Genomic DNA, 24,845 nt, shown 5'->3' with positions numbered 1-24,845 from the left:
CTTCATGAACACCTATAGGACCACACAGTTATCACCAGAATGAAGCTGGTGTTATTTTATGGAGTGATAGCCTGTGTGTCAAACTATGTAAATGATCTTTTAGATTGATTTGGTCACAAGGGATGATACACAAACACTTACATTGTTAGAATTTCTCTAGTAGTGGTAAAATGCTACGACCTACAGAACAAGTTAAATATAGAAATCTAAAAGGTGTGAGCAATATTAGGTGAAGTAAAAATGAAAATACTCATCCAAAGTAAGAAGAAAACCTTTTTGAAATTTTCCTTGAATTCTGATCAATAGCAGTGTGACAGACTCACCCGGGACAGAGGCTTTTGGAACCAGTGTTGCCAACCGTCCGTATTTTTACGGACAGTCCGTAAAAACTGGCACTTTTTTCCCCCGTTCGTAAATGTCCGTGGTTGCGGGAATGTGCCAGTAAAAATAGCCGAGATTAGTTTGGCTTGGAACTGCGCATGGAGATTGGAGGCAGGGGGTGATGGTGGCTGCGGTGGCACCGAAGTTGGGGTATATAGGCAGGGGGCAATGGAGGCAGGGGGAGATTGGAGGCAGGGGGTGTTAGTGGCACCGCAGAGGGTGGGGGATGGAGACAGGGGTTGTTGGTGGCACCGCAGAGGAGGATGGAGGCAGGGGACGATGGAGGCAGGAGGTGATTGGAGGCAGGGGGCCTGGGGGAGATTGGAGGCAGAGGGAGATTGTGGCACCGCAGAGGGGGGTGAAGGCAGGGGGTGTTGGTGGCAAAGGGGGATGGAGGCAGGAGGTGATTGGAGGCAGGGGGCCTGGGGGAGATTGGAGGGAAAGGGAGATTGGAGGCAGAGGGAGATTGTGGCACCGCAGAGGGGGATGAAGGCAGGGGGTGTTGGTGGCAAAGGGGGATGGAGGCAGGAGGTGATTGGAGGCAGGGGGCCTGGGGGAGATTGGAGGCAGAGGGAGATTGTGGCACCGCAGAGGGGGATGAAGGCAGGGGGTGTTGGTGGCAAAGGGGGATGGAGGCAGGAGGTGATTGGAGGCAGGGGGCCTGGGGGAGATTGGAGGCAGAGGGAGATTGTGGCACCGCAGAGGGGGATGAAGGCAGGGGGTGTTGGTGGCAGAGGTGGATTGAGGCAGGGGGTGATTGGAGGCAGGGGGCCTGGGGGAGATTGGAGGCAGAGGGAGATTGTGGCACCGCAGAGGGGGGTGAAGGCAGGGGGTGTTGATGGCAGGGGGTGATGTGACTAAATAATTTGCCCCTATTATATCGAAAATAACAAAAATATGTTTTTGTTTTACCTTAATATCTACCTTAAATCACATTGCTATTTGCCTAGCGTACTTGTTTGTAGCCTAAATACTGAAATTTGAACCTAAAAATGTAATTTAGTTACTTTTGTGAAATGCCAGTAAAAATGTGGCTGCGTCAGTAAATTTCGGGTGTTGTGCCAGTAAATTTCAATCTGGTAGGTTGGCAACACTGTTTTGGAGGGGACTGAATGCTAGCCTCTTGCCTTGCAATCATGGGCCCTGGCATTTGGGGGGAAGGGTGCTCTTTGTGAGGACCCTTGAGGTGGTGTTACTTTGGATTCAGGTCCATGTCCCCCCGAGACACACAGATCAGCTGTAGAAAGCCTACAAGCAATACTTAGTAGCAATACAATTGCTGTGCCTTCTGATTGCTTTTCTTTGGGCACAGCTTCCGCAGAGCAGGATCATCTTTAGGGAATCAAGCAAGGCTGAATGTGGAGAATAAAGCAGCACCAGGAGCTGCCATTTCAGACCCGCTAAAATCCTATCTGCCTGGCTGTCACGCTGACCCTCTGACTCCAAAGCTTATGGACTCATTTGAAACAAGTATGCAAATCAGAATGGTCGTAATATATGCTCACTCTTCCCATATCCCTAAAAGTACGGAAGCCATTGAGTCTCATGACAATTAGCAATTGTGTTACTAAACCCAGGAGCCTGCATTCACTATATCCGGCCTCCCACAGTACATGGAAATGCAATTATTTTAGTAAATATGAACTGCTAAATATCTTTTCTCATCAGTAGTATATAGCAGTCTTGTGACTTCTTTCAGTGTCTGGTTAAAGCTTATAGGAGGAGTTTTCATTCTACTCTGACTTGTGAGGCTGCAGGACCCCTGACCCTCTGTTTGGACAATGTTGATTGGCTCTGTGCTGATCACATGCTCCCTCCTAAGAAAAAGTCCCCTTTCACACTGAGGAGTTTTTCAGGCGTTACAGAGCTAAAAAAAGCACTGCTATACCGCCTGAAAAACTCCTGCTCAGCCTTCTCAATGTGAAAGCCGTTGGGCTTTCACACTCAGGCGATGCGCTGGCGGGAGAGAAAAAAAATCTCCTGCAAGCAGCATCTTTGGAATGGTGAGATGAGCGGTATGTATACCGCTCCTTCCCATTTAAAACAATGGGAAACCGCGGTAAAACCGCCCGCAATGCGCCTCTGCAGAGGCACATTGCAGGCGGTATTAACCCTTTATCAGCCGCTAGCGGGGGTTAATACCGCACCGCTAGCAGCCGAATTCCGCGGCAAATTTGACGGTATAGCGCGCAATTTGTAGTGGCGCTATACCGCCATCGTGCCTCCCGCCCCAGTGTGAAAGGGGCCTAACAATACATAGCAAATTGAGCATGGACAGTGTGCCTCCAAAGGCTCTGTACTATCAGGAGATGGATTAGGGACAGTGGAAGAAGGGGAGGATCTGTGCATTCAGGATCAAACAGCCTTTTTACACAATGTGGAGGATTACCTTCTTAGGATCCACAGAGAGTATAACAAGGATGCTTTACTGCATATACAAACTGATTTTACTGTTGTGGGTTTGGTAACACTTTAAAGTGGAGTTCCGCCTGGGTAAAAAAAAATAAGATAAAATCAGCAGCTACAAATCCTGCAATGTATGGACACTTACCTGTGAGACTGCAATGTCCTCGCCCGAAGCTGACCCGTCCCTCGGCGCCATGTGCAGGCATCCTTACTAGGGGAAACAGGAAGTGAAGCCTACTGAAGTTTCCTACTGCACATGCGCGAGTTGCGCTGCACATTCTATATGGTGCCTGCTGTCTTCTGGGACCCGTGTATCTCCCAGAAGGCAGCGGCAGGTGTAGGAGGGCTGGACATTGCGTAGTTCGCCGCATAAGATCTTTCCCCCGGAAGTGGGAGCAGATACCTGGATTTGACAGATATCTGCTCCCCACTCCCCCCGAAAAGTGCCAAATGTGACACCGGAGGAGGAGGATTCGATCCACGGAAGTTAAATTTTTGGGTGGAACTCCGCTTTAAGGAAAGGTCAGCAGCCCCATATTTCTCTCACAACAGATTTCCTATCAAGTGGTAATAAACCCAAAGGTAAACATTATATTGCAGCTCACCAATCCTTAGATGGGATGGCTGCATTCTTTTTCCTTTTTAGGCTTTCTCTCATTCTCTCCTGGTGATCCTGGCGTAATTCTATTGTTTTTCTACACAACAAGCTGTCCTGCAGATATAAAAATTAGAAAGTTGAGACAAACCCAGGCAGGGGTGCTTACAATGATCAGCTTTTATATATTTATGTAAAACTTTTATCCCAAAAGGAAAAGAAAAAATGGTCTGTAACTTTTGCTTATAACTAGGGTTGTCCAGATACCGATACCAGTATCGGTATCGGTACCGAGTATTTGCGGGAGTACTCGTACTCGCGCAAATACCCCCGATACCTAAATAGAATACTTCCCCCCCCCCCCCGCCACTGCCGCCGCATCGAAAGCCGCCGCATCGCACCGCCGCATCGAAAGCCGTCGCATGGGTTAAACGCCGTGCGGGAACATCACAGCTTTCATTTAAATAGCTGTAGTGTTCCCGCGCGTATAGACACTCCCCCTTGCTCGGGATTGGATGGATGATCGTGATCTGTCCAATCCCGAGCAAGGGGGAGTGTCTATACACGCGGGCAAAACAGCTATTCAAATGAATGCTGTGATTTTCTCCATGCGCCGGCTTTCGGCGGCAAAGGTATGGAGGGACATGGCTGGAGGGACATGGCTGCATATGTGAGGGACATGGCTAGAGGGACATTGCTGCATATGTGAGGGACATGGCTAGAGGGACATTGCTGCATATGTGAGGGACATGGCTGCATTTGGGGACACATTTAAAAAAAGTATCGGTATTCGGTATCGGCGACTACTTGAAAAAAAGTATCGGTACTTGTACTCGGTCCTAAAAAAGTGGTATCGGGACAGCCCTACTTATAACGTGTTAGCTGGAGTTTGGCGGTTTCACTCTGGGGCGGTGAGAGTGTCAGCGGTAAAGCGCTGATAGTTTTATCTGCGCTTTACTGACTTTTTGGGGGTACTTTGTTGCTGCTAGCGGGGCGCTTTAAATCCCCATTAGCGGCCGAAGGGGTTAATAACACCCCAGCCGCGGCTGAAGCGTTTTGCAGGCGCTGCCCATTCATTTAGAGCAGAGTTCCGCCAATTTTTTTTTTATAAGTCAGCAGCTACAAATACTGCAGCTGTTGACTTTTAAAATATGGACACTTACTTGTCCTGGGCGCCTGCGATAGCCTCACCCGAAGCCGATCTATCCCGCGGCCATCTTCGGTAAGGGAATCAGGAAGTGAAACCTTGCGACTTCACATCCTGATTCCCTACTGCGCATGCGCAAGTCACGCTGCACAATCTCACTGGTCCCTGCTGTCTTCTGGGACCAGTGTGTCTCCCAGAAGACAGCGGGGGCGGGACAGAGGAGGGGCCAGACATGGCATAGATATCCGCAGCTATCTATGCCTGGAAGTGGAAGCAAATAACTGGCTTAGACAGGTATCTGTTCCCCCCTCCCCCCTGAAAGGTGCCAAATGTGACACCGGAGGGGGGGGGAAATCTGAAAAGCGGAATTTGCATTTTAGGGTGGAACTCCGCTTTAAAGCGGAGGTCCAGCTTAAAAAAAAAGTTTTAAAGTCAGCAGCTACAAACACTGTAGCTGCTGACTTTTAATAAGCACAGTTACCTGTCGATGTCGGCTACCCAAGGCCGATCTGTCCATGGTATCGTGTGCCGGCGCCACCATCCTCACTAAGGGAAACAGGCAGTGGAGCCTTGCGGCTTCACAGTCCGTTTCCAACTGCGCATGCGCGAGTTATGCTTCGCTTTGTGAATGGGCGGCTGACTTCTGGGAGACACACAGTTCCCAGAAGTCAGCGCTCCCCATTCCCCAGAAGACAACGCAAGGAGGACGAGACCGAGGAGCACCATGGACAAGGAAGGGGCAGATTAGGAAGATCTGCCTAGTAACAGCCATTTCTGGTAAGTCTAAAAAAAAACAAAAAAAAAAACGTGTTTTTTTTCAATATTTTTTTCGCCTTTTTGGCATTTTTTTTTCTTTAGGGTGGACCTCCACTTTAACATCCCGCAAGCGCACCGCTCCAGTGTGAAAGCACTTGACTCTCATATTGGAGTGACAGGAGAGGCGAGTGAAAGTGGCCTATGTGTATCTAAATCTGCGCATCTAACACTCCCCCCCCCCCCCAGATTAGCAATGCTGCTGTCCCAAGGTGCCCCCTGTGCTCCTTCATCCAGAGTGGGGGGATCTCTAATACAGGAGGTATGTTGCTGGCCAGAGCACTAGGTTAAAAACAGAAAGGAAAAAAAAAAGAGGAAACTAATGCAGTCACCACATCTGATGATTGGTAAGCTGCAATATATTACGTTTGGTTTTAAGGGCTCTTTCACACATCCGTTCCGTTCGTCCGTTTTTTGGACGTCCGTTAACGGACCGCAATGCTTCCCTATGGGCTAGCGTCTGTTAGCGGATGAGCATCCGCTAACGTCCGTTAGCATCCGTCTGCGTTCAGTTCCGTTTTTTTGGACGGAAGAAAACCCTATTTTTCTTCCGTCAAAAAGCGGAACGGACGAAAAACTGACGTTAGCGGATGATCCGTTTACCATCCGATCCGCTAACATCCGTTTTTCATCAAAATATGTAAAAAGCCCCCCCAAAAAAAAAAACGGATGAAAAAACGGATGGAAAAACTGATGGAAAAACGGATCAACTGATGAAAAAAAAACTGATCTAAAAAACTGAGCTGACGTGTGAAAGAGCCCTTAGTCTTCTAGGTTTGGATGCTTAGGGGGACTAAACAAAGGCACAATCAAGCAGATCTGCTCGTGTTTCTTGACTGCCTTCATCCAGATTTATAATATCTATCAAAAAGCTGACATGTCAGTTGAGGGTGGACTGACCCTTTAAATGCATAAAATTGATACACTCTGCAAACTTCTTTAAAAAAAAAAACACACACACAAAAAAAACCGTATGTAATAGAACCATTATTAAATGCCAAGTGCAATAATAAATGTACATCATATGTAAAAAATAAAGGATGGGGGAGTCGGGGTGGTAGACGACTTCATTGACTAATATCACCATAATTGACAATTCTCTGAGACCTTTCTATCTCCAGCTCTAAGCTCATCCCAGCACTGCCCCCTACCCATTGTGAGCTGCCTTTTCCAAATGCATCTGAGCAAGAGGCAGAGCGAGCCTGAGCTGGGACAAGCTGAGCTCTAGTGATGGAGACATCTCTTTCTCTATACGTGGCTCCTCAGTATATTTAGGAAGGTAAGTGCTTTTTCTCCTGACTCTATTATCCCTGTCTGCTTACATCTCTATCCTGCATCCCTCTCCCCTCCGTTGGCTCTGCCGGTGTGGGAATGATTGCGGTGCTTTGCTCGTGTCCGATCTTTGCATATGCAGCAGCAGAGTTGGATTGGGGGGGGGGGGGGGAGCAGTCTGTGTTGGAGTTTCCCTACACCAGCAGAACTGTGGGGGCTGCAGAGCTGGAATGGGAGCTGCTTGTTCCTTCTCATTAGACTTCCACAGAAAAGCAGATTAAAGATTTGTGAATTAGCAGCTGAGGCTGCTTTAGGCAGATTAAATAGAAGGGAGAGGGAGAGAGAGAGAGAAAAGAAGTTGACACAGGAGAGAGCCAAAAGGTGTGCTAAGGAGAGAATAAAGGCATTGGTAATAAGAGAAATAATAGGAAAAGAGAAAATAAGAGGGTCAGCCTGGATCCAAGACGTGGCGGAGGGTGAAGGCGATCGTGTCGAAATCAGCAAATCGCATTCTGGATTGCCTTAGCCAGAGGAGTCCCATCTGCTAGACTAGACCGTGCAGGTAGGACAGGCTATTGGGATTAGTCCGGGAGAGTTGGTCCAAGCAATTTCGCATGGGTAGAATGACCAGACCAGGTGAGTGAACATGTCGGTCTGTCCATCTGTGTTTTAGACCTACCTCAATTGGCCTTTAGAACTTGTGTGTGCTTGTGTCACCAAATTAAATTGTAAGCTCCAATGGTGCAAGAACTGAACTATTTATCTAGCTGTCTACCTTTCCTGCGTCTTGCATTCTGTATCCTTTCTTCTTTTCTCACCTTCTCCACGATCCTCGGTCATCTCAATCAGTTTGCAGTGAATTGTAACACTTGTGGGTGCTTGTGTCACTACATTAGATTGTAAGCTCCAATGGCGCAAGAACTGAACTATCTATCCATCCATCTACCCTACCTATGTCTTGCATTCTGTAGCCCTTCTTATCTCACCTTATCCGTGATCCACCATCATCTCAATCCGTTTTCAGTGAATTTTAATGCTTGTGTCACTACATTAGATTGTAAGCTCCAATGGCGCAAGAACTGATCTATCCATCTCCCCTACCTATGTCTTGCATTCTGTAGCCCTTCTAATCTCACCTTCTCCATGATCAACCATCATCTCAATCCATTTTCAGTGAATTTTAATACTTGTGTGTGTCACTACAGATTGTAAGCTCCAATGGTGCAAGAACTGAACTATCTATCCATCTACCCTACCCATGTCTTGTGTTCTGTAGCCCTTCTTATCTCACCTTATCCGTGATCCACCATCATCTCAATCCATTTTCAGTGAATTTTAATACTTGTGGGTGCTTGTGTTACTACATTAGATTGTAAGCTCCAATGGCGTAAGAACTGAACTATCTATCCATCTACCCTACCTATGTCTTGTGTTCTATATCCCTTCTTCTTGTCTTACCTTCTCCGTGATCCACCATCATCTCAATCTGTTTGCAGTGAATTTTAATACAGGTACTGTTCTCACAACCTCTTAATTATCTCACTATATGTATCTCTCGCTCTCTAACTATATATAGCTCCTTGCATTAGTGGATGTGAGTGTGGTACCCACCTCGTTGCTGGCAGTGATAGCATGTTATTTGAGAGACAGTGCGTGCAACAGCAGTACATCAAACGCGCAGGGAGCTTGTGATTACCGGGGATATATGGCATCCAGTAAAGCGGCATATTGACTATGTCACTTTTTGATTAGCGAGGTATATGTGTTTGTGTTTTACTCCTTTTGCTATTGATTCTGGAGATGTAAAGTACTTGTGTTTCTGGGCACATCTGCTGGAGGGAGACTGTGATAGCTGGAGAGTATACGGCTCCATAGGAGCTGTGCCTGTGCAATATATATATTAATAGAGCTGCCTGTGCAATACATATTAATAGAGCTTGTAGAGTGTATGCAGCCAGTTGTTTTACTAACACACAACGGGAGCGTCAGTGCCTGTGTAGTTGTGGAATAGGATGCAAAAAAATGACGAATTTGACAAAAGGAGATTGCCCTGCAAAAACATTGCTCCTGTGATGTATGGGAATTAATAAACTTGGATCATTCTCACCCTGAACACAAGCAGTGCTCCGATGGATCTTCTCAAAGAGTGAATTCTTTGGATGTCTTTAGGTCCTGCAATACACAAATACACCATCCTATAGCTAGTAGTATTTGCATTTAGTGCCCTCCTGCTGTAGTTCAAGACGATGTGTTGTGTAATTTGGTCAGTCCATCAAACCATTTTTTTACATTTTGAGTGAAGAGTGGACCAAATCATTTATGGCTTCTTTTTTCTGGAATTCCAGCAGTAAGATACTTACACGGGGTTACCATCTTCATCGTGAATTATCATTTTTCCTGCTGCAAAAAATATAACTCCACTGTGTAATCCAAGATGAAAAACCTAAAAAGGAGAGAGATCCTTAAAAGGGACGTGGCCAGTGAGTAGGCCAGGAATATGGGTCCTACCAAGAGATGCAAGAAGTTGTGGGCATTTCTACCTACTCCTTCATGCAGAAACAAAATATCAATTTCTGATGGAGTCCTTAGCCCTCATTCACACTGACTGCGGCTTTGAAATCTTGCAACTTCATTTGAAATCGCACAATTTCAATGTCAGTGCGACTAGGGTTGCCACTTCAACCCTTTTAAAACATAACACATATTAATTACACAGGTTTTGTGGCTGATTATGTGGTAATTAAACTCGCTTAGTGCCTTATGTGCGTTAAATTAGCGTCAGAACCTGTGTAATTATTATGTGTTCGGGTTTAAAGGGATGAGGTGGCAACCCTAGGTGCGACCTGGAAGACATCTGTGCAGCTTTACGCACCCGAAGTCACCAAAAGTAGTTCAGCAAATTGATGCACCAACGTACCGATTTGAACAGTGTGGTTCCCGGCAAAAAGGTTCGACTTGTCATGCGATTTGACCAGTGAAATTGCATGATAAGTCGTGAACGAGGGCTTAATGCTGAGCAATGATTAGAGACTGTTGGAATTATTCAAAAAGCAATACTAAATTTGTTGAACAGAAACTCAATCAGATTAATAGATTCTGGTCAAATTGGTTAGAGATGAATTCTGATTTGATGCTATGAGTGTCTACAGTTTCCATATTGCTCCTTGTCATTATTCGATAAAGTTGTGTCTTTTTATGCTAGAGATGAATTCTGATTGGATGCTATGAGTGTCTACAGTTTCCATATTGCTCCTTGTCATTATTCGATAAAGTTGTGTCTTTTTATGCTAGAGATGAATTCTGATTGGATGCTAGGAGCTTCTACACTTTGCTCCTTTTCATTATTCAATAGTTTTTTTTATGCTAGAACAATATTCATAAATATGTAGGGGTTGATTTACAAAAACTGGAGATTGAAAATTCTGGCGCAGCTGTGCATGGTAGCCAATCAGCTTCTAACTTCAGCTTGTGCAATTAAACTTTGACAAAAAAACTGGAAGCCGATTGGCTTCTATGCAGAGCTGCACCAGATTTTGCACTCTCCAGTTTTAGTAAATCAATCCCATAGTGTATAGAGAGAGAAAGAAAAAGTTTTACCGAATGCTAGAACATTTTGGTAAAATTTTATTTAGTCTTATTATTTATGGTTTATTTTAGCTCGGATTTAATATTTTATTACTATACAATTACATTTTCGTCGGATGGAATAGACAAGTGTTTACATAGAACTATGATAAGAAATAGATGTGACATTGATGTGTCATGGTGTCCTCTGTCTTCACAGAACATGGGCAGTGATCGCTGGAAGAACATTGGAGGCTCCCCACAGATGGAGGACACTGTACAAGAAAAGTCACAGGTAGATTTTATTGGTTCATTACTAGATGGAAGGACTCATTACTGCAGAAGTCATTGTGTATTAACAAGGAAATTTCCTTGATCAGCCCACAAAAGTATATAAGCGTAAAATGTTCTATAAATATGAAATTGGACAGACGGCATAGGGGTTGACTTACTAAAAATCTGGTGCAGCTGTGCATAGAAACCAATCAGCTTCCAGTTTTTTTTGTCTAAGCTTAATTAAACAAGCTGAAGTTAAGCCATACATGGGTCGAATTCCTAAAAAAAAAATACTTTCAAAAATCGTAACTAAGAATTTTCGTTCGAATTTCGCACCATTAGTGGGGCTGCAGCAACGGGCAATTTTCGTGCAGCCATTGAATTTGATTTCTAATTTAAGATGGGAGAATCGTGCGAGAAATATAATGAAAAAATAAATGCACATGAGCTGTGACATGGAAAGAAAGGAAGATTCCCGGCCACAAAAGTCTGTAGCAACATAAGGTAACATTGAAGGTTTGGTTGATTGAATTTCCAAATCAATGGTCGCACCATCGGATCACACAACGCACAAAATTTCCGATTTCCCCCCAAAAAATTGTTCAGAATTTGACCCATGCATTACAAACTGATTGCTACCATGCACGGCTGCACCAGATTTTGCACTCTTTGGCAAGTCTGGCCACACATTATACGATTTTCTTGTACAAATTCCCTTTAGATTTACCAAAACCATAACATGCGTTCAAACCTAAACATATTCAATGTGTATGCAATCCCTCAGGCACTTGTACTGCATAATTGAAGGTAAATCTATAGGCTTGCACACACGATATGAAAATTGGATGGAAAAATTTGTACGATGAGCTGTCTGATGATATTCCGATCCTTAGTACGGTGCATTCGCTTTTTCGTTAGACTAATGCTGGATGTGCAGACTATACAATTTTTGAACTGAACGTCAATATTTTCGCTTCATTAGTACAGTTTTCATACGAAGAAAAATCGCAATCGCATGCTCAGAAACTAAAGAATACATAAAGCTATTCAACACATTACGTAAATTCTGACGTTGTATTCTGGCATACGAAAATGTTCGTATTGTGAGTAACCTCTTCACTTTCGACATGCCACAAAAAACAGGCGTTCGGTCGTCCTAAAATCTAAGCATGTATACGAGGCTTAAAAGACATTGAATTAAGCAAATTGTATAATGTATGGCCAGCTTAAGTCAACCCCATAAAGTCACAAGTATAATTTGCTAGTATAAGTATTCAATGTATGCAAAATACACCAATATTAACCACTTAAGCCCCGGACCAGGTAAAGGACCAGGCCCCTTTTTGCGATTCGGCACTGCGTCGCTTTAACTGACAATTGCGTGGTCGTGCGACGTGGCTCCCAAACAAAATTAGTGTCCTTTTTTTCCCACAAATAGAGCTTTCTTTTAGTGGTATTTGATCACCTCTGCTGTTTTTATTTTTTGCGCTATAAACAAAAATAGAGCGACAATTTAGAAAAAAATTCTATATTTTTTACTTTTTGCTATAATAAATATCCCCCAAAAATATATAAAAAAATATTTTTTTTCCTCAGTTTAGGCCGATACGTATTCTTCTACATATTTTTGGTAAAAAAAATCGCAATAAGCGTTTATCGGTTGGTTTGTGCAATCTTTATAGCGTTTACAAAATAGGGGATAGTTTTATTGCATTTTTAGTAATTTTTTTTTTTACTACTAATGGTGGCGATCCGCGTTTTTTTTTTTTTTCGTGACTGCGACATTATGGCGGACACTTCGGACAATTTTGACACATTTTTGGGACCATTGTCATTTTCACAGCAAAAAATGCATTTAAAATGCATTGTTTATTGTGGAAATGACAGTTGCAGTTTGGGAGTTAACCACAGGGGGCGTTGAAGGAGTTATGTTTCACCTAGTGTGTGTTTACAACTGTAGGGGGGTGTGGCTGTAGGAGTGACGTCATCAATTGTGTCTCCCTATAAAGGGGATGACTCGATCGATGCAGCCGCCACAGTGAAGCACGGGGAAGCCGTGTTTACACGCTGCTCTCCCCGTTCTTCAGCTCCGGGGACCGATCGCGGGACCCCAGCGGCGATCGGGTCCGCGGGTCCCGCGGTCCCGGAGCTTCGGACCGGGTCGTGGGCACGCGCCCGCGACCCACGGCTGGGTAGATGTACAGGACGTACCTGTATGTACATCTGCCCAGCCTTGCCATTCTGCATAATTATAAAACCACTCCCATACAGATTCACTTGGCACAAGGACACAGTCAAACAGCTTTTCCTTCAGAGTAACAAAAGGTAGGAATCTGCAACAAAGTTTGATAATCCTTGCAATGTACACAGATCACCCAGAGGGGAATGTTTTTTTTTTCCTTAACAAAAGTGGAGTTACGCCAGTGTTTCTCAATTAATGGAAATCCTGAAAACCTGACCTGTTGGGGGGGCCTGAGGACTGGAATTGAGAAACACTGAGTTACGCTATGATGGTTCAAGTGACACTGCAAAGAAGGCATTGAATTCTCACCTCTCCTGCTGCCCACACTGCCCCATCTCTGCAGTAGGGATGTAGGAGACAGGACAGGGTTGGGGGAGTTAAACCATTACACCCAGCATGGGGAATCAGTAATCCGACACTCCCAGAAGTGTCAGAATTTGAACGATTTTCAACCAGCAGTTTTTCTTTGCTGTTGGCAGAGCAGGCAGCAGGAGAGGTAAGTATTCCATATCTTCTTAGCAGGGGATCTTTTGTTTTGATTGATTTAGGCAGCAGAGGTGCTTTAAGTCCATTTAATTATTGTATATGCAAACCTAATCATTTAAATCCCATATAAGATGTAATATGGTAATTTCATTTAAAAAATAAATTTGCAATCTTTTTAAATCTGCAACTTTAATTAAAATGAAGGTCATTGTTCTAGTACTTCCTGTTAAAAAGTGACAACATTGTGGGGGATTTACTAAAACTGGCGCAGCTGTGCATAGGAGCCAATCGGCTACTAACTTCAGCTTGTTCACTTAAAGTGGATGTAAACCTGAATCTTTTATTTTTTTGCTGTATAAGATTTCCTATCATCTGTGCCCAGTCTTGCCACAAAGAGTTAATCCAGCTCTGAGCAATCTTCTTTTTTTCAGTTCGATAAACGGAGAAACAGGAGAAAACTTTTGTCCGTTATTCCCCCTTTGCTGTGAAAGACAGGTTATTTTCATATCTCATGCACTAGCCTAAGACAGGCATTATTTTTTAATTCCCACCCCCACTCCTTTTCTGAAGTCATATGGTTATTTTTCTGGATTTTGACTGGATGTTGGTGATCATAACAGAATTTAGTGTAAGGAATACACAGGAGAAAATGCATGTTGACAAGGGGAGTGCAGAGGTGGGCGGAGAGTCTACTGACATCATGACTCCACCCACCGAGCTCCAGACAACAGACCCACCCACAGAAGCTGCAGTTTTCCAGTTCTTATAACAGACAGAGGAGAGGGGAGACATTTGACAGGTACGGATACATGCAGGAGGCATGTATATCCTTATAGATCAGCACTATGGCAGTAGAAAAAATTAGAGTGGGTTTACATCCACTTTCAGCCCCGTACACAAGCCCAAAATCGAATGAAGAATTCCGCTTTCTAATCGATCGTACGATAATCGGATCGTTAGTACAGAGCTTTCGAGAGCCGATCAGGACCGTTCATCCGATATTATTCTATCGGACATGCACGGAATTATTTTTTCGTACGATACCAGATCGTACGATTTTCGTTTAATCAGTACAGCTGTCGTTCGAAAAAACACATGACATCACTTCCGAATTTTACTTCTGTCGTACGAGAATTTTCGTGACTTTAGTAAACTCATCAGATATGACGAGATGAGATTAGCAGGCAAAAAAAAAATGGACAATCATTCATCCGATAATCTGACTTTGACAATTAAACCTGGAAGCCGATTGTTTCTATGCAGAAGCTGCACCAGATTTTGCCCCATGCAGTTTTAGTACATAACCCTCTCCGTCCTTGACTCCTAGTTGTCACCCTATCACACAGGCTTTAGATTGGGGCTGCAAGTGACCTTTCGAACACAAATTACACAGGCACAGTCCACAAAGCATTCTGGGAAAAATGGAAATTTTATATAATACACTGTGCTTTAGCAAACAAAACATCATCATTCAGTTAGGGGTTATATCGACCTCAAAATGCAAATGATAACAATTCCATATGTGGCGCTTGGTGTAGAACATAAACCAATGTTAAAAAATGTTTTTACCTTTTGCCATAATGTTGTCATTGCTGAGTAATCATTTGGGTACCGTTCAATTTCCAGCCCTATAGCAGAGAGCTGTGTGGAATTGAGAGTAGAAGTTAATGCGCTTTTTTTTTTTTTTCTGTTTTCACACAATGCATATAAATATTCCTATGCTTATGCTTGGGATGGATTGGGGATTCAAAATCAAAAGGAAATCTGAGTTCTTCTGAGTATAAAATTCCCTCCAGATTTGCTATTTACATAGGAAAGGTTTTACTTATTTATTGTATATTTATTCTGTCTTTCTTGTAATGATAATTTCGAGTGTTGTAAAAAGAAACAATATACCAGCAGCATCCTTTGAGATGTGCGAGTAAGCTACCGGAAATGCAAAACAACCAGATGACTAATTCTAAGGGATATGCTGGGGATGCCACATCCCATCCAACACACTGGTGACTGCAAGTTTCATAGAGAAGAAATGAGCTGATGTGATTTATTTTATATTTATTTTACTTGGCTTCCCAACTGTCTCGGATTTCAAGGGACTGTCCCTGATTTGGAACAAAGTCCATTTGTCCTTCTCATTTGTCCCTCATTTTGGTCTTCTCTAAATAGTTGTTTATGAAATGCACTACTTATCTATCAAAAAGTGTTTCCCAGTGCTAAACCTTTCATCCAATTTCTAAATTGCTGCATTAGTAAATTCCAAAAGCCAATATATACGATTAGTAGTGGTAAAAAAGCTCTTATGGGTTTAACCAATTTTTTTTGTACATATGTCTTTTAAGGGGGGCGTGTCAGTGGTTGTGTCTAATGTCTACATACGTTTGCTAATAGGTGTCCCTCAATCCTGTCTCAGACAGTTGGGAGGTATGTCCAGTGTACAACGCTAACCATTGAGTCACTTGGGCACTGCCCGAGGGCCCAATGCCACTAGGGGGCCCCATCAGGGTTGCCAGGCTCAGTAAAACCAGGGACAGTATGTAAAAATCTATGTTTTTTTTTTACATCTGTCCCTGATATGTCTGAAACCGACATGCTTTTGATGTGAAAATCCCGAGATTTTAGCTGCCCCGCCTCTGCACTACCTCCTGGCGTGGTGGCCATCTGTAAGCCCAGGGGCCCCATAATCTTCTATTGCCCGGGGGCCCCCATGAGTTGTCAGTCTGCCCCTGCCTCTAGCCAAAACATTACTTTATCATTTAACGTTAATTTTATGTTTAACTTTTTATTTAACCACTTCAATACCAGGCACTTTCTCCCCTTCCTGCCTAGGACAATTTTCAGCTTTCAGCGCTGTCACACTTTGCATGACAATTGCGCGGTCATGCTACACTGTAGCCAAACTACATTTTTGTAATTTTCTTCCCACAAATAGAGCTTTCTTTTGGTGGTATTTGATCACCTCTGGGGTTTTTATTTTTTGCTAAACAAACTAAAAAGACCAACATTTTTGAAAAAAAAATGGCATAAAATGTTGTTTTCCCCTTGCTGCCAGGCACTAATGAGGCGGCACTGATAAGGTGACAATGATATGTAGAATTGATGGACACTGATATGCAGCACTGATGGGCACTGACAGGCGGGTGTAATGGGCACTGACAGGCGGGTGTAATGGGCACTGACAGGTGGGTGTAATGGGCACTGACAGGCAGCACTGATGATTAGGTACTGAAGTGTTACGGACAGGTTTTACTGCTGGGCAGTGATTGGCACTGTGGTGGACACAGCTGGGGTTAATCAGTAGGGGGCGGGGAAGGGGTTAAGTGTGTCCTAGGGAGTGATTTGAACTGTAAGGGGCATGGCTTACTGTGACATGTCACTGATTGCTGCTCCCGATAAAAGGGAGCAGATGATCAGTGTTGTGTCAATAGGCAGAACAGGGAGATGCCTTGTTCACAAAGGCATCTTCCCGTTCTGCCATTCCGTGACCCGATCGTGGGACACTGGCGGACATCGAGTCCACGGCGGGTGTGTTCGCCCACTAGGAGGCAGGTTCATAGCAACGTATATATTTATACGTTGCTTTGCCTGCCAGTGCCATTCTGTCGAAGTAAATGTGCATGAGGTAGTCGGGCAAGCAGTTAAAGTGAATAATTCAACACCAAGTTCACTATATGGACCCCTTATATATTTGTACATGTTGATCATATCCCCCCTTAATCTCCTCCTTCTCAAGAGGGAATAAATTCAGTTCCACCCCTATTTTAAGTTCATCCATCCCTCCCCACCACCTCCTATTACCAATGTCATATATTAAGAAACTCTAAGATTTGTAAAAAGAAACATGTTGGCCAGGCTGTTACTTTATATGCCTTTTTTTATTTGACTCTATTGAAACACTTCTGTGCACTTATTCGAAGTAATAAATAAATAATTCTGTAATAAAAAAAAAAAAAAATACACAAGGGAGGTCCTAACTCTTACTCAATTTAATTATTATTTTTTAAAGTATACTTTTCACTAAAGATGCACTTGTGTGCACTTATTCAAATTAATAAATAAAGAATTCAGTAATTAAAATATAAAAAAACACACGTGCACACACATGCAAATGAGGTTCTAACTATTCCTTAGTCTACAATTAAAAAGAAAAAAGTAGAATTAAAAAAATATAAAGTTTTGGCTAGAGATACACTTTAACATTGGCATTGCTCCCTATTCTGAAAAGTAATTCCTAGTTAGAAAATTCCCTTTGTTCTGAGCAATAGATATCAAGATATAGAAATCCTATTCAGTTTTCAGTCATTGTTGGCAACGTTTATCTGGGAAATATTGAATGTAAGACTGTTGGGAAGGGGCACACGGCTTTGCGAGCAATATTGAAATGGTTTGTGAAGATTCCTTTATTTTTATATATACCGTACCTTTTTTTGCCTAGCTTTTCACCGTTGTTCTTAAAATTCATGTTTTGCATGCTCCAAAAAAATAATCTTGTATTCAGTTTCCCTTAAAGTGGTTGTAAACCAGGGCTCAAGTCCTGCGGGAACGCGTGGGAACGGAGTTCCTGCACTTTTTTCACAGCAGGAACTCAATTCCCTTTGCAGGACTAGAGCAGCCGAGCCGCCCGAGCCAATCCTTCTCTAAGCGGCGATGCCCAGCTCGAGTCACTGTTAGGGGCAGACGAACCTTAGTAATCCTTTATGTTACTGGCCGCTTCCTGTATATAGATTCTTTGGGTAGTGTATTCCGTCACTTCCTCGATGCCGCAATGTCTCCTGGGAGCTTTTGTCATTGTTCCCAGGAGACATTGCGGAGGTCTGCCGCAAGTTATCGCGGGATTTAGAAAGAACTTGCTTCTAGAATAAAACATGCGGTTTAGTAATTATGCATATGAGCGTATAATTTTTTTTTTTTTTGGTGGGGGAGTGGATCTTGGGTGGGAGTTCCCACACTTTTTTACCCAGGACTTGACCCCTGTTGTAAACCCTCCCCCTGAAGTTACACCTACAGGTAATCCTAGATTAAGGCCTACCTGTAGGTGTTAGCAATATCTACTACACGGTTTAGGAGATATTTGCCAAAAGGTATACGCCGTAGACAACGGCGCAGGCGCAGTGATAATCTCATTCATAAAAACAGCAATGCCGTATTTGACGACTCCCGCGCGCATGCGCGAAGTGACATCTTCCCCGTTCCGGCCAATCACAGCGTCTGAACGGCGATACCCAGAAGTAGCCTTCCGGTATCTGTGGAAAGATGTCTGCGGCCGGAGGGGGACACGAGGATGACTTCGATCTAAGGTAAGTAATGCATAATGAGCTAGTATGCTAGTCATACTAGCTAATTATGGATTTGTCTTGCAGGTGTTTTTTTTTTGTTTTTTTTATGCTTTTCCGGGTTTACAACCACTTTAATATGAGCTAAATTTTAAGTGCGACAACTTAATTGTACATAATATAACTGGGTACTAACATTTATAGGTAAAGTTGATCCAGGGAAAATCCGATTGCCTCTCGGGGGATCAGGAAGGAATTTTTTTCCCTGCCAGAGCAAATTGGATCATGCTCTGCTGTGGTTTTTGCCTTCCTCTGGATCAACTGTGGGTATAGAATTCTGTAATTATTATTATTTTTTCCCTTTCATTGGTTGAACTAGATGGACTGCATTGTAATATAATCAAATATAATATAATCAAAATGCATATATAAATAAGATTAAATATATTTAACACATTCAGTGCATCCACCCCTTTAAACTTACATTAATACTTATGTGATGAGTAGTTGCGTAAAAAATGTTTATAAAAAAAAAAAAGGATGTTGAATTTTAAATCGCCATAACTGTGCAATATTTCTAAGAAGGGTGCAGAGGCTCCAAAGTGTAATGAGCAATTATGGCTTCACCCATGTACATGTATATTTAGAAACTGGGCACAGAAACAGCATTTTTTTTAGTCTTTCATTGAGTAGAGAATGAACAATGCACATGTTTTTTTTTTGTTTTTTTTTGGGGGGGGGGGGTTCAATTCTGTTCAGTATTAATTCCACTGGGGAGATTTCCCTTCACTTCCGCTCTGGATGCATCAAACACTCTATTAAAGTGAACCTTTAGTCATTTTTTCAACTTTCCATCTATTAAATCTTCTGCCCTTGTTGTTTTAACTTTGGATAGTAAAACTTTTTTTCTTCTTCCAGTACAGTAAATACCTTATACGGCCCACTTCCTGTTTCTTGTCTGGTCTTTAGCCCATAGCTCCTGACTGTCCTTGATTTTGAGGGACTGTCCCTGATTTGGAGCAATGTCCCTCTGTCCCTATTTGTCCCTCATTTTGGTCTGATCTATATAGTTGTATATAAAATGCACTATTTATCTTTCAAAAAGTGTTTCCCAGTGCTAAACCTTTCATCCAGCTTTTAAATTGCTGCATTTGTACATTTCAAAAGCCAATATAAAGGAATAGTAGTGGTTAAAAAAAAAAAGCACTTGTGGGTTTAACTAATATTTTTTTGTATGATTGTCCTTTTATGGGGGTGTGGCAGGGGGTGTATCCTATGCTTACATACTTTTGCTAATAGGTGTCCCTTGTATCCATTTCAAAAAGTTGTGAGGTATGTTACCCTAGGCTTATGACATCATGCACAACTCTAAGGAGAGTTTGCCAGGAAGGGAGGGGGGATGAGTCAAAAGAGGGCAAATGAGAGCTGCAGAGCTGGAAGTGTGTCTCTGCGTGTCTGTGTAAATCCAGGAAGTGAACAGGCAGCAGTTTTAGCTGCCCACAGTTAAAATGGCTGCAGTCAGACTCGGTGGAGGAAGATTTCGGCAGCATATTTGGCAAGTACAGAATCACAGTATCTGTATATTAAAAATCATGCAAAATAGTTGGAGGAAAGATTGAGAATGGCAAAGATGTTCTTACAAATTATGTGAGCAGGCTGCAGTTCCTCTTTAAGTGAGTGCAATGTAATATTGAATTTTAACGATCGCAAACAGGGAAAATGTCACTGTCATGCTATTTTCTGACAGTACAAACCCAACTTGATCTTCTCTGAATGTTACATTGACAATTTACACAAACTGATTTATTTTTCCTGTGTCAGAATACAACATCACTGGTAAAGGGGAGTAAATGCTCTCCTAAATTAAATCATAGCCAATCAAGGTAAAGATAGAGGGTCAGATTCAGGTAGAATCGCGGCCTTGTAACATATCGTGGATACGTTGCACCACCGCAATTTTTCATCGCAAGTGCCTGATTCACCAAGCACTTGCGTGAAAAATTACGCCGGCGGCCTCCGGTGTAAGCTTGCGTAATTTAAAGGGGCGTGTGCCATTTAAATTAGGTGTGCTCCCGCGCCGGACCTACTGCGCATGCTCCGTTTCGAAATTCCCGCTGTGCTTTGCACGAACTGACGTAATTTTTTCGATGGGCGACGTGCGTAGCGTACTTCCGTATTCACAGACGTCTTACGCAAACGACGTGAAATTTTAAAATTCGACGCGGGAACGACGGCCATACTTTATACAGCACATACGTGTGCTGTGTAAAGTTAAGGCACCAAAAACGACAACTAACTTTGCGACGGGAAACTAGACTAGCAGCGACGTAGCGAACGCGAAAATCCGTTGTGGATCGCCGTAACTCCTAATTTGCATACCCGACGCTGGTTTACGAGGCGAACTCCCCCCAGCGGCGGCCGCGGTACTGCATCCTAAGATCCGACAGTCTAAAACAATTACACCTGTCGGATCTTAGGGATATCTATGCGTAACTGATTCTATGAATCAGTCGCATAGATACTCTGAGAGATACTCCGTCGTATCTCCGCTGTGAATCTGGCCCAGAATTCTTTTATTTCGGTATTGTAGTAATACCATACCAATAAATAACATTTTTAAATTGGCAAAACCAACTGTGCGGCCCCCCAAAGCTTAGCTATTAAACCTGAAGCCTCATACACACGATCGGACTTCCATCTGACTTTTTGCTCCGAATGGGCCTTGGTCGTGAACTTGTTCTGCATACACACGGCAGGACTTTTTTAGCCAACTTTCACCAAATCACATGTTTTTTTCAGCTCTTTACCGCCACCCTTTGGGCAACTTCTGCTATTGTTGTCTAATCTTTAGCATTGGTTCTGAGCATGCGTGTTTGTACTTTGGACTTGTGTACACACGCTCGGATTATGCTCCATCGGACATTTGTTGTCGAAAAGTTTGAGAGCATTCACAGCGAACATTTGTCCCATGAAAAAGCAAAAACAATTGTCCGATGGATCATACACACGGTCAGATTGTCCGATCAAACACGTCCGTCGGACCGTTGTTGTCAAAAAGTCTGATCATGTGTATGGGCCTTTAGTTTGCATGGTGCTCGGACATCACATAGCTCCCAGTGCCAAACCTTTCATCCAAATTCTAAATTGCTGCATTCGCAATTTTCAAAAGCCAGTATAAAGGAATAGTAGTGGTTAAAAAAAAAAGCCCTAGTGAATTTAACGTGGAGCTCTAGGTTCCTGCAGAATTTTTTTTTATTATTATTATTAATATTAGGACAATTACTTGTCCAGGAATCCAGCGCTGTTTTCACCTGTGATAATTTTCGCTATCAGGTGCTGCTGCCGCCGCCATCTCCACTCAGTGAAGCCATGTGGCTCCGCCGCCGGTTCCCTACTGCACATGCATCAAGCACTCTGTGCTCTCTAATTGGGCCAGCTGCTGGGGGAAGGAGGAGGGGGGCCAAACTTCCAGGTGAGTTCCCCGCAGCAAACTCAGCCACAAGTGGGAGCGGATACCTGTCAAAAGCAGGTACCCGCTCACCCCCCATATGTGGCAGAGGAGAAGGCAGATAACGTGGGTAAAGCTCAGTTTTAACTAGTTTTTTTTTTACATTTTAATTCTCCTTTAAGAAGGCGTGGCAGGGGGTATGTCCCATACTTTTGCTAATAGGTGTCCCTCATTCTCATCTGAAAAAGTTGGGAGCTATGACATCACAGTCATGCTTGACCAGTGAATAAAAACATGGCCACCCACTAAAGCCAGATTCCCAAAGTAATGTAAGTGTTACTGTAATGCATACCAAGGCATGTCATGCATGTTGGTGTGCTGCTTCATTCTGAATGGAACCCCAACCAACACACCTGCGTTGTATTGCAGCACAATGCATAGTAACACACTATTGTGCACTGCAAGGCACCGCTATACGAAAAATAGTGCCTGCACCTTTTTGAAACATTAAGATATTAAGATGCCCATTGAAAGAAAAAGCTGCGTTACCCACCACACAAAGATGTAAATGGGCCCCAATGCCTGATTCCAATATGGCTGCCTGTGTTTTACCACATTTCTGACTTTCCTAAATGCAGCTGTGACTTCATGTCACTTGTCATTGTCTTACTAAACAGGGATGCATTTGCATTCCGTACAAACAGAATGGGTTAACACATTTGGCATCTGCAGATGACTGACAGCAGCCATGTTTGTACATCACATAGACCTATTAATACACACCGCTTTCTCATACATTAAAGCCCGGAAATCAAACACCAACAAAACAGAGGAAAAGCGTCTCCTCGAAGGGATTACGGCAGAGATGGTGGCAAGCCGAAGGCACATCTGCTCCTAGAAGCACTTATATTGAGATATATCAAGATGTGAAGTGAGAACCCATCCCCGATATGTGAAGTCAAATAAGCACTAATAAAGCACTGAACAGGCCACGTTCTGTACATAGGAGACAGGAAAAAAAGGAAGTATAGTTCCTGTGTGTGTGGCTGCATTCAGCCCAGTGACTTTGCTTAGAAAATACAAAGGAAACAGGGCGCCTCTAAGGTTGGCCATATAAGTAGTTTTTCTTTTGTTTGTTTTTTCATTCAACCAGCAGGTTGAATGAATAAAAATGACTTTATTCCCCTATACACACTCTTGAGATTAATGGGGTAATCCCTCCCATTGCGCTATTTTATTCTGACTGTGGGGAGACTGTCCCATCGTCAAAATACACTGATCCGCACCGCCAGCTATAGCCTGCAGGCGCTTATTAACCAGTTGCCGACCGCCCACCATAGATGTACTGCAGCAGGGCGGCCGCTCTGCTTCAAATCACGTACCTAGTACGTGACCTGGCACTTTACGAGTCTGGGATGCACACGCCACTGACGACCTGTTCCCGGCTGTGATTGGAAACAGCGGTAGCCAATCAGCGGGTCCGGTGGACGCAATGTTTGCCAGGACCTACAGATTGTTCAGGAGAAAGGCAAGGCAGACCGTCGTTCTGTGAGAGGGGAATGTGCTGATCCTGTGTTCCTTCTAAGCAGGAGCACAGATCTTTACATTCCCTCCAAGTCAAAGCACCTCCCCCCCAGTTAGTAATCCCTCCCAGGGAACAGTTAACCCTTTGATCACCCTTGATGTTAACCCCTTCCCTGCCAGTGTCATTAGTATGTCATTAGTAAGACGACAGTGTATAATTTTTTTTAGCACTGGTCACTGTATTAGTGTCCCTGGTCCCCAAAAAGTGTCAGATGTCTGATTTGTCCACCACGTTATCGCAGTCCCAATAGGAGTCGCTGATCGCTGCAATTACTAGTAATTTTTTTTAAAAAGAATAAAACATATACCATAGTTTGTATAACTTTTGTGCAAACCAATCAATATACACGTATTGGGACTTTTTTTAGTTTTCTTGCTGGTTTTTACCGAGAATAAGGATCATGTGTATGAGGCCTAAGGCTGCATTCACACCTAGGCGTTTTCACGCCCGACGCTATTGCAGCCTGCAATACGCTGGAGGGGTGATTTTACATTGTCGGCTATGGAGATGGTTCACATCTCCACGCCAAACGCCGAAACGCCTGAAGCTCAAAACAAGTCCCGGACCTTTTTTTTCAGGCGGCGTTCGGCATAGCCGACAATGTTGATCACCCCTCCGGCGTATGTTACCGCGGCGTATTTTACCGCGGCAAATCGCGGGACAAAACGCCGCAATTTGTCGCGGGAAAACTCCGTAAAATACGCTGCTTCAGGTGTGAATGCAGCCTTAGAGACGGTCCTGGCGCTTGCTGGACTTTCTTGGGCACCCTGAAGCCTTCTTCACAATTGCAGTGGAAATGTTTTGTTATGGGATTACGTTCATTTTTATAGCAAAGAGGGACTTTCTGATCACTCTTCATAACATTCTGGGGTATATGGAGAGGCAGCAGACTTTGTGAAAACAAATATTTGTGTCATTCTCAAAACAGCAAATAAAGTTCCAATTTAATATAAAAAGAACATTAAAAATAAACTCTATGCCTTGTCTACCAAGTTTCAGGCTAACCACATGGCCATATTTGGATATTGTGTCAATAATGTAACCAGCATTAAGGCCCCTTTTTTTACATATAGCTGCAGGTCCAGGATGGGGAGTTCTATGGCGGAAGTTGACTGGGATCGTGGACTGCTGTCAAGTGGTAATTTCCTACGAGTTTGGAATAAGCCTAAGGTCATCCCTACTGTTTAACCACTTTTTGACTGCCCCATGCAGATATTCTGCGTCAGGGCTGCCGCTCTGCGCTGAATAACGTATCTGGTCAGCGCTAACAGGTAGGGGGCGTGTGGGCGATTAGCAGGTCCCAGCCAATGATTGATCACGAGACCCACTGATGAGCTCAGTGATTCACAAAAGAGAGCTC

At 43.5% G+C, this 24,845-nt stretch overlaps 1 protein-coding gene across 2 annotated transcripts in view; it reads left to right on the top strand.

Annotated features, from left to right (window-relative positions):
• Positions 1–6,487: 6,487 nt before the first annotated feature.
• FIBCD1 (fibrinogen C domain containing 1) overlaps positions 6,488–24,845 on the top strand; it is a 387,702-nt gene continuing 369,344 nt past the window's right edge. The window contains exons 1-2 of one of the 2 annotated variants that reach the window (XM_040324665.1): positions 6,488–6,621; positions 10,399–10,473. In XM_040324665.1, coding sequence (XP_040180599.1) covers positions 10,402–10,473 — 72 coding nt within the window. In that variant the 5' untranslated portion in view covers positions 6,488–6,621; positions 10,399–10,401. Of the gene's footprint in view, positions 6,622–7,096; positions 7,251–10,398; positions 10,474–24,845 lie in introns of those variants that run through there. The other variant, XM_040324666.1, reaches the window with a different exon arrangement.

This window comes from Rana temporaria, chromosome 9 (assembly GCF_905171775.1).
Source record: "Rana temporaria chromosome 9, aRanTem1.1, whole genome shotgun sequence".
NCBI lineage: Eukaryota > Metazoa > Chordata > Amphibia > Anura > Ranidae > Rana > Rana temporaria.
This window is presented reverse-complemented; position numbering and strand designations above follow the sequence as displayed.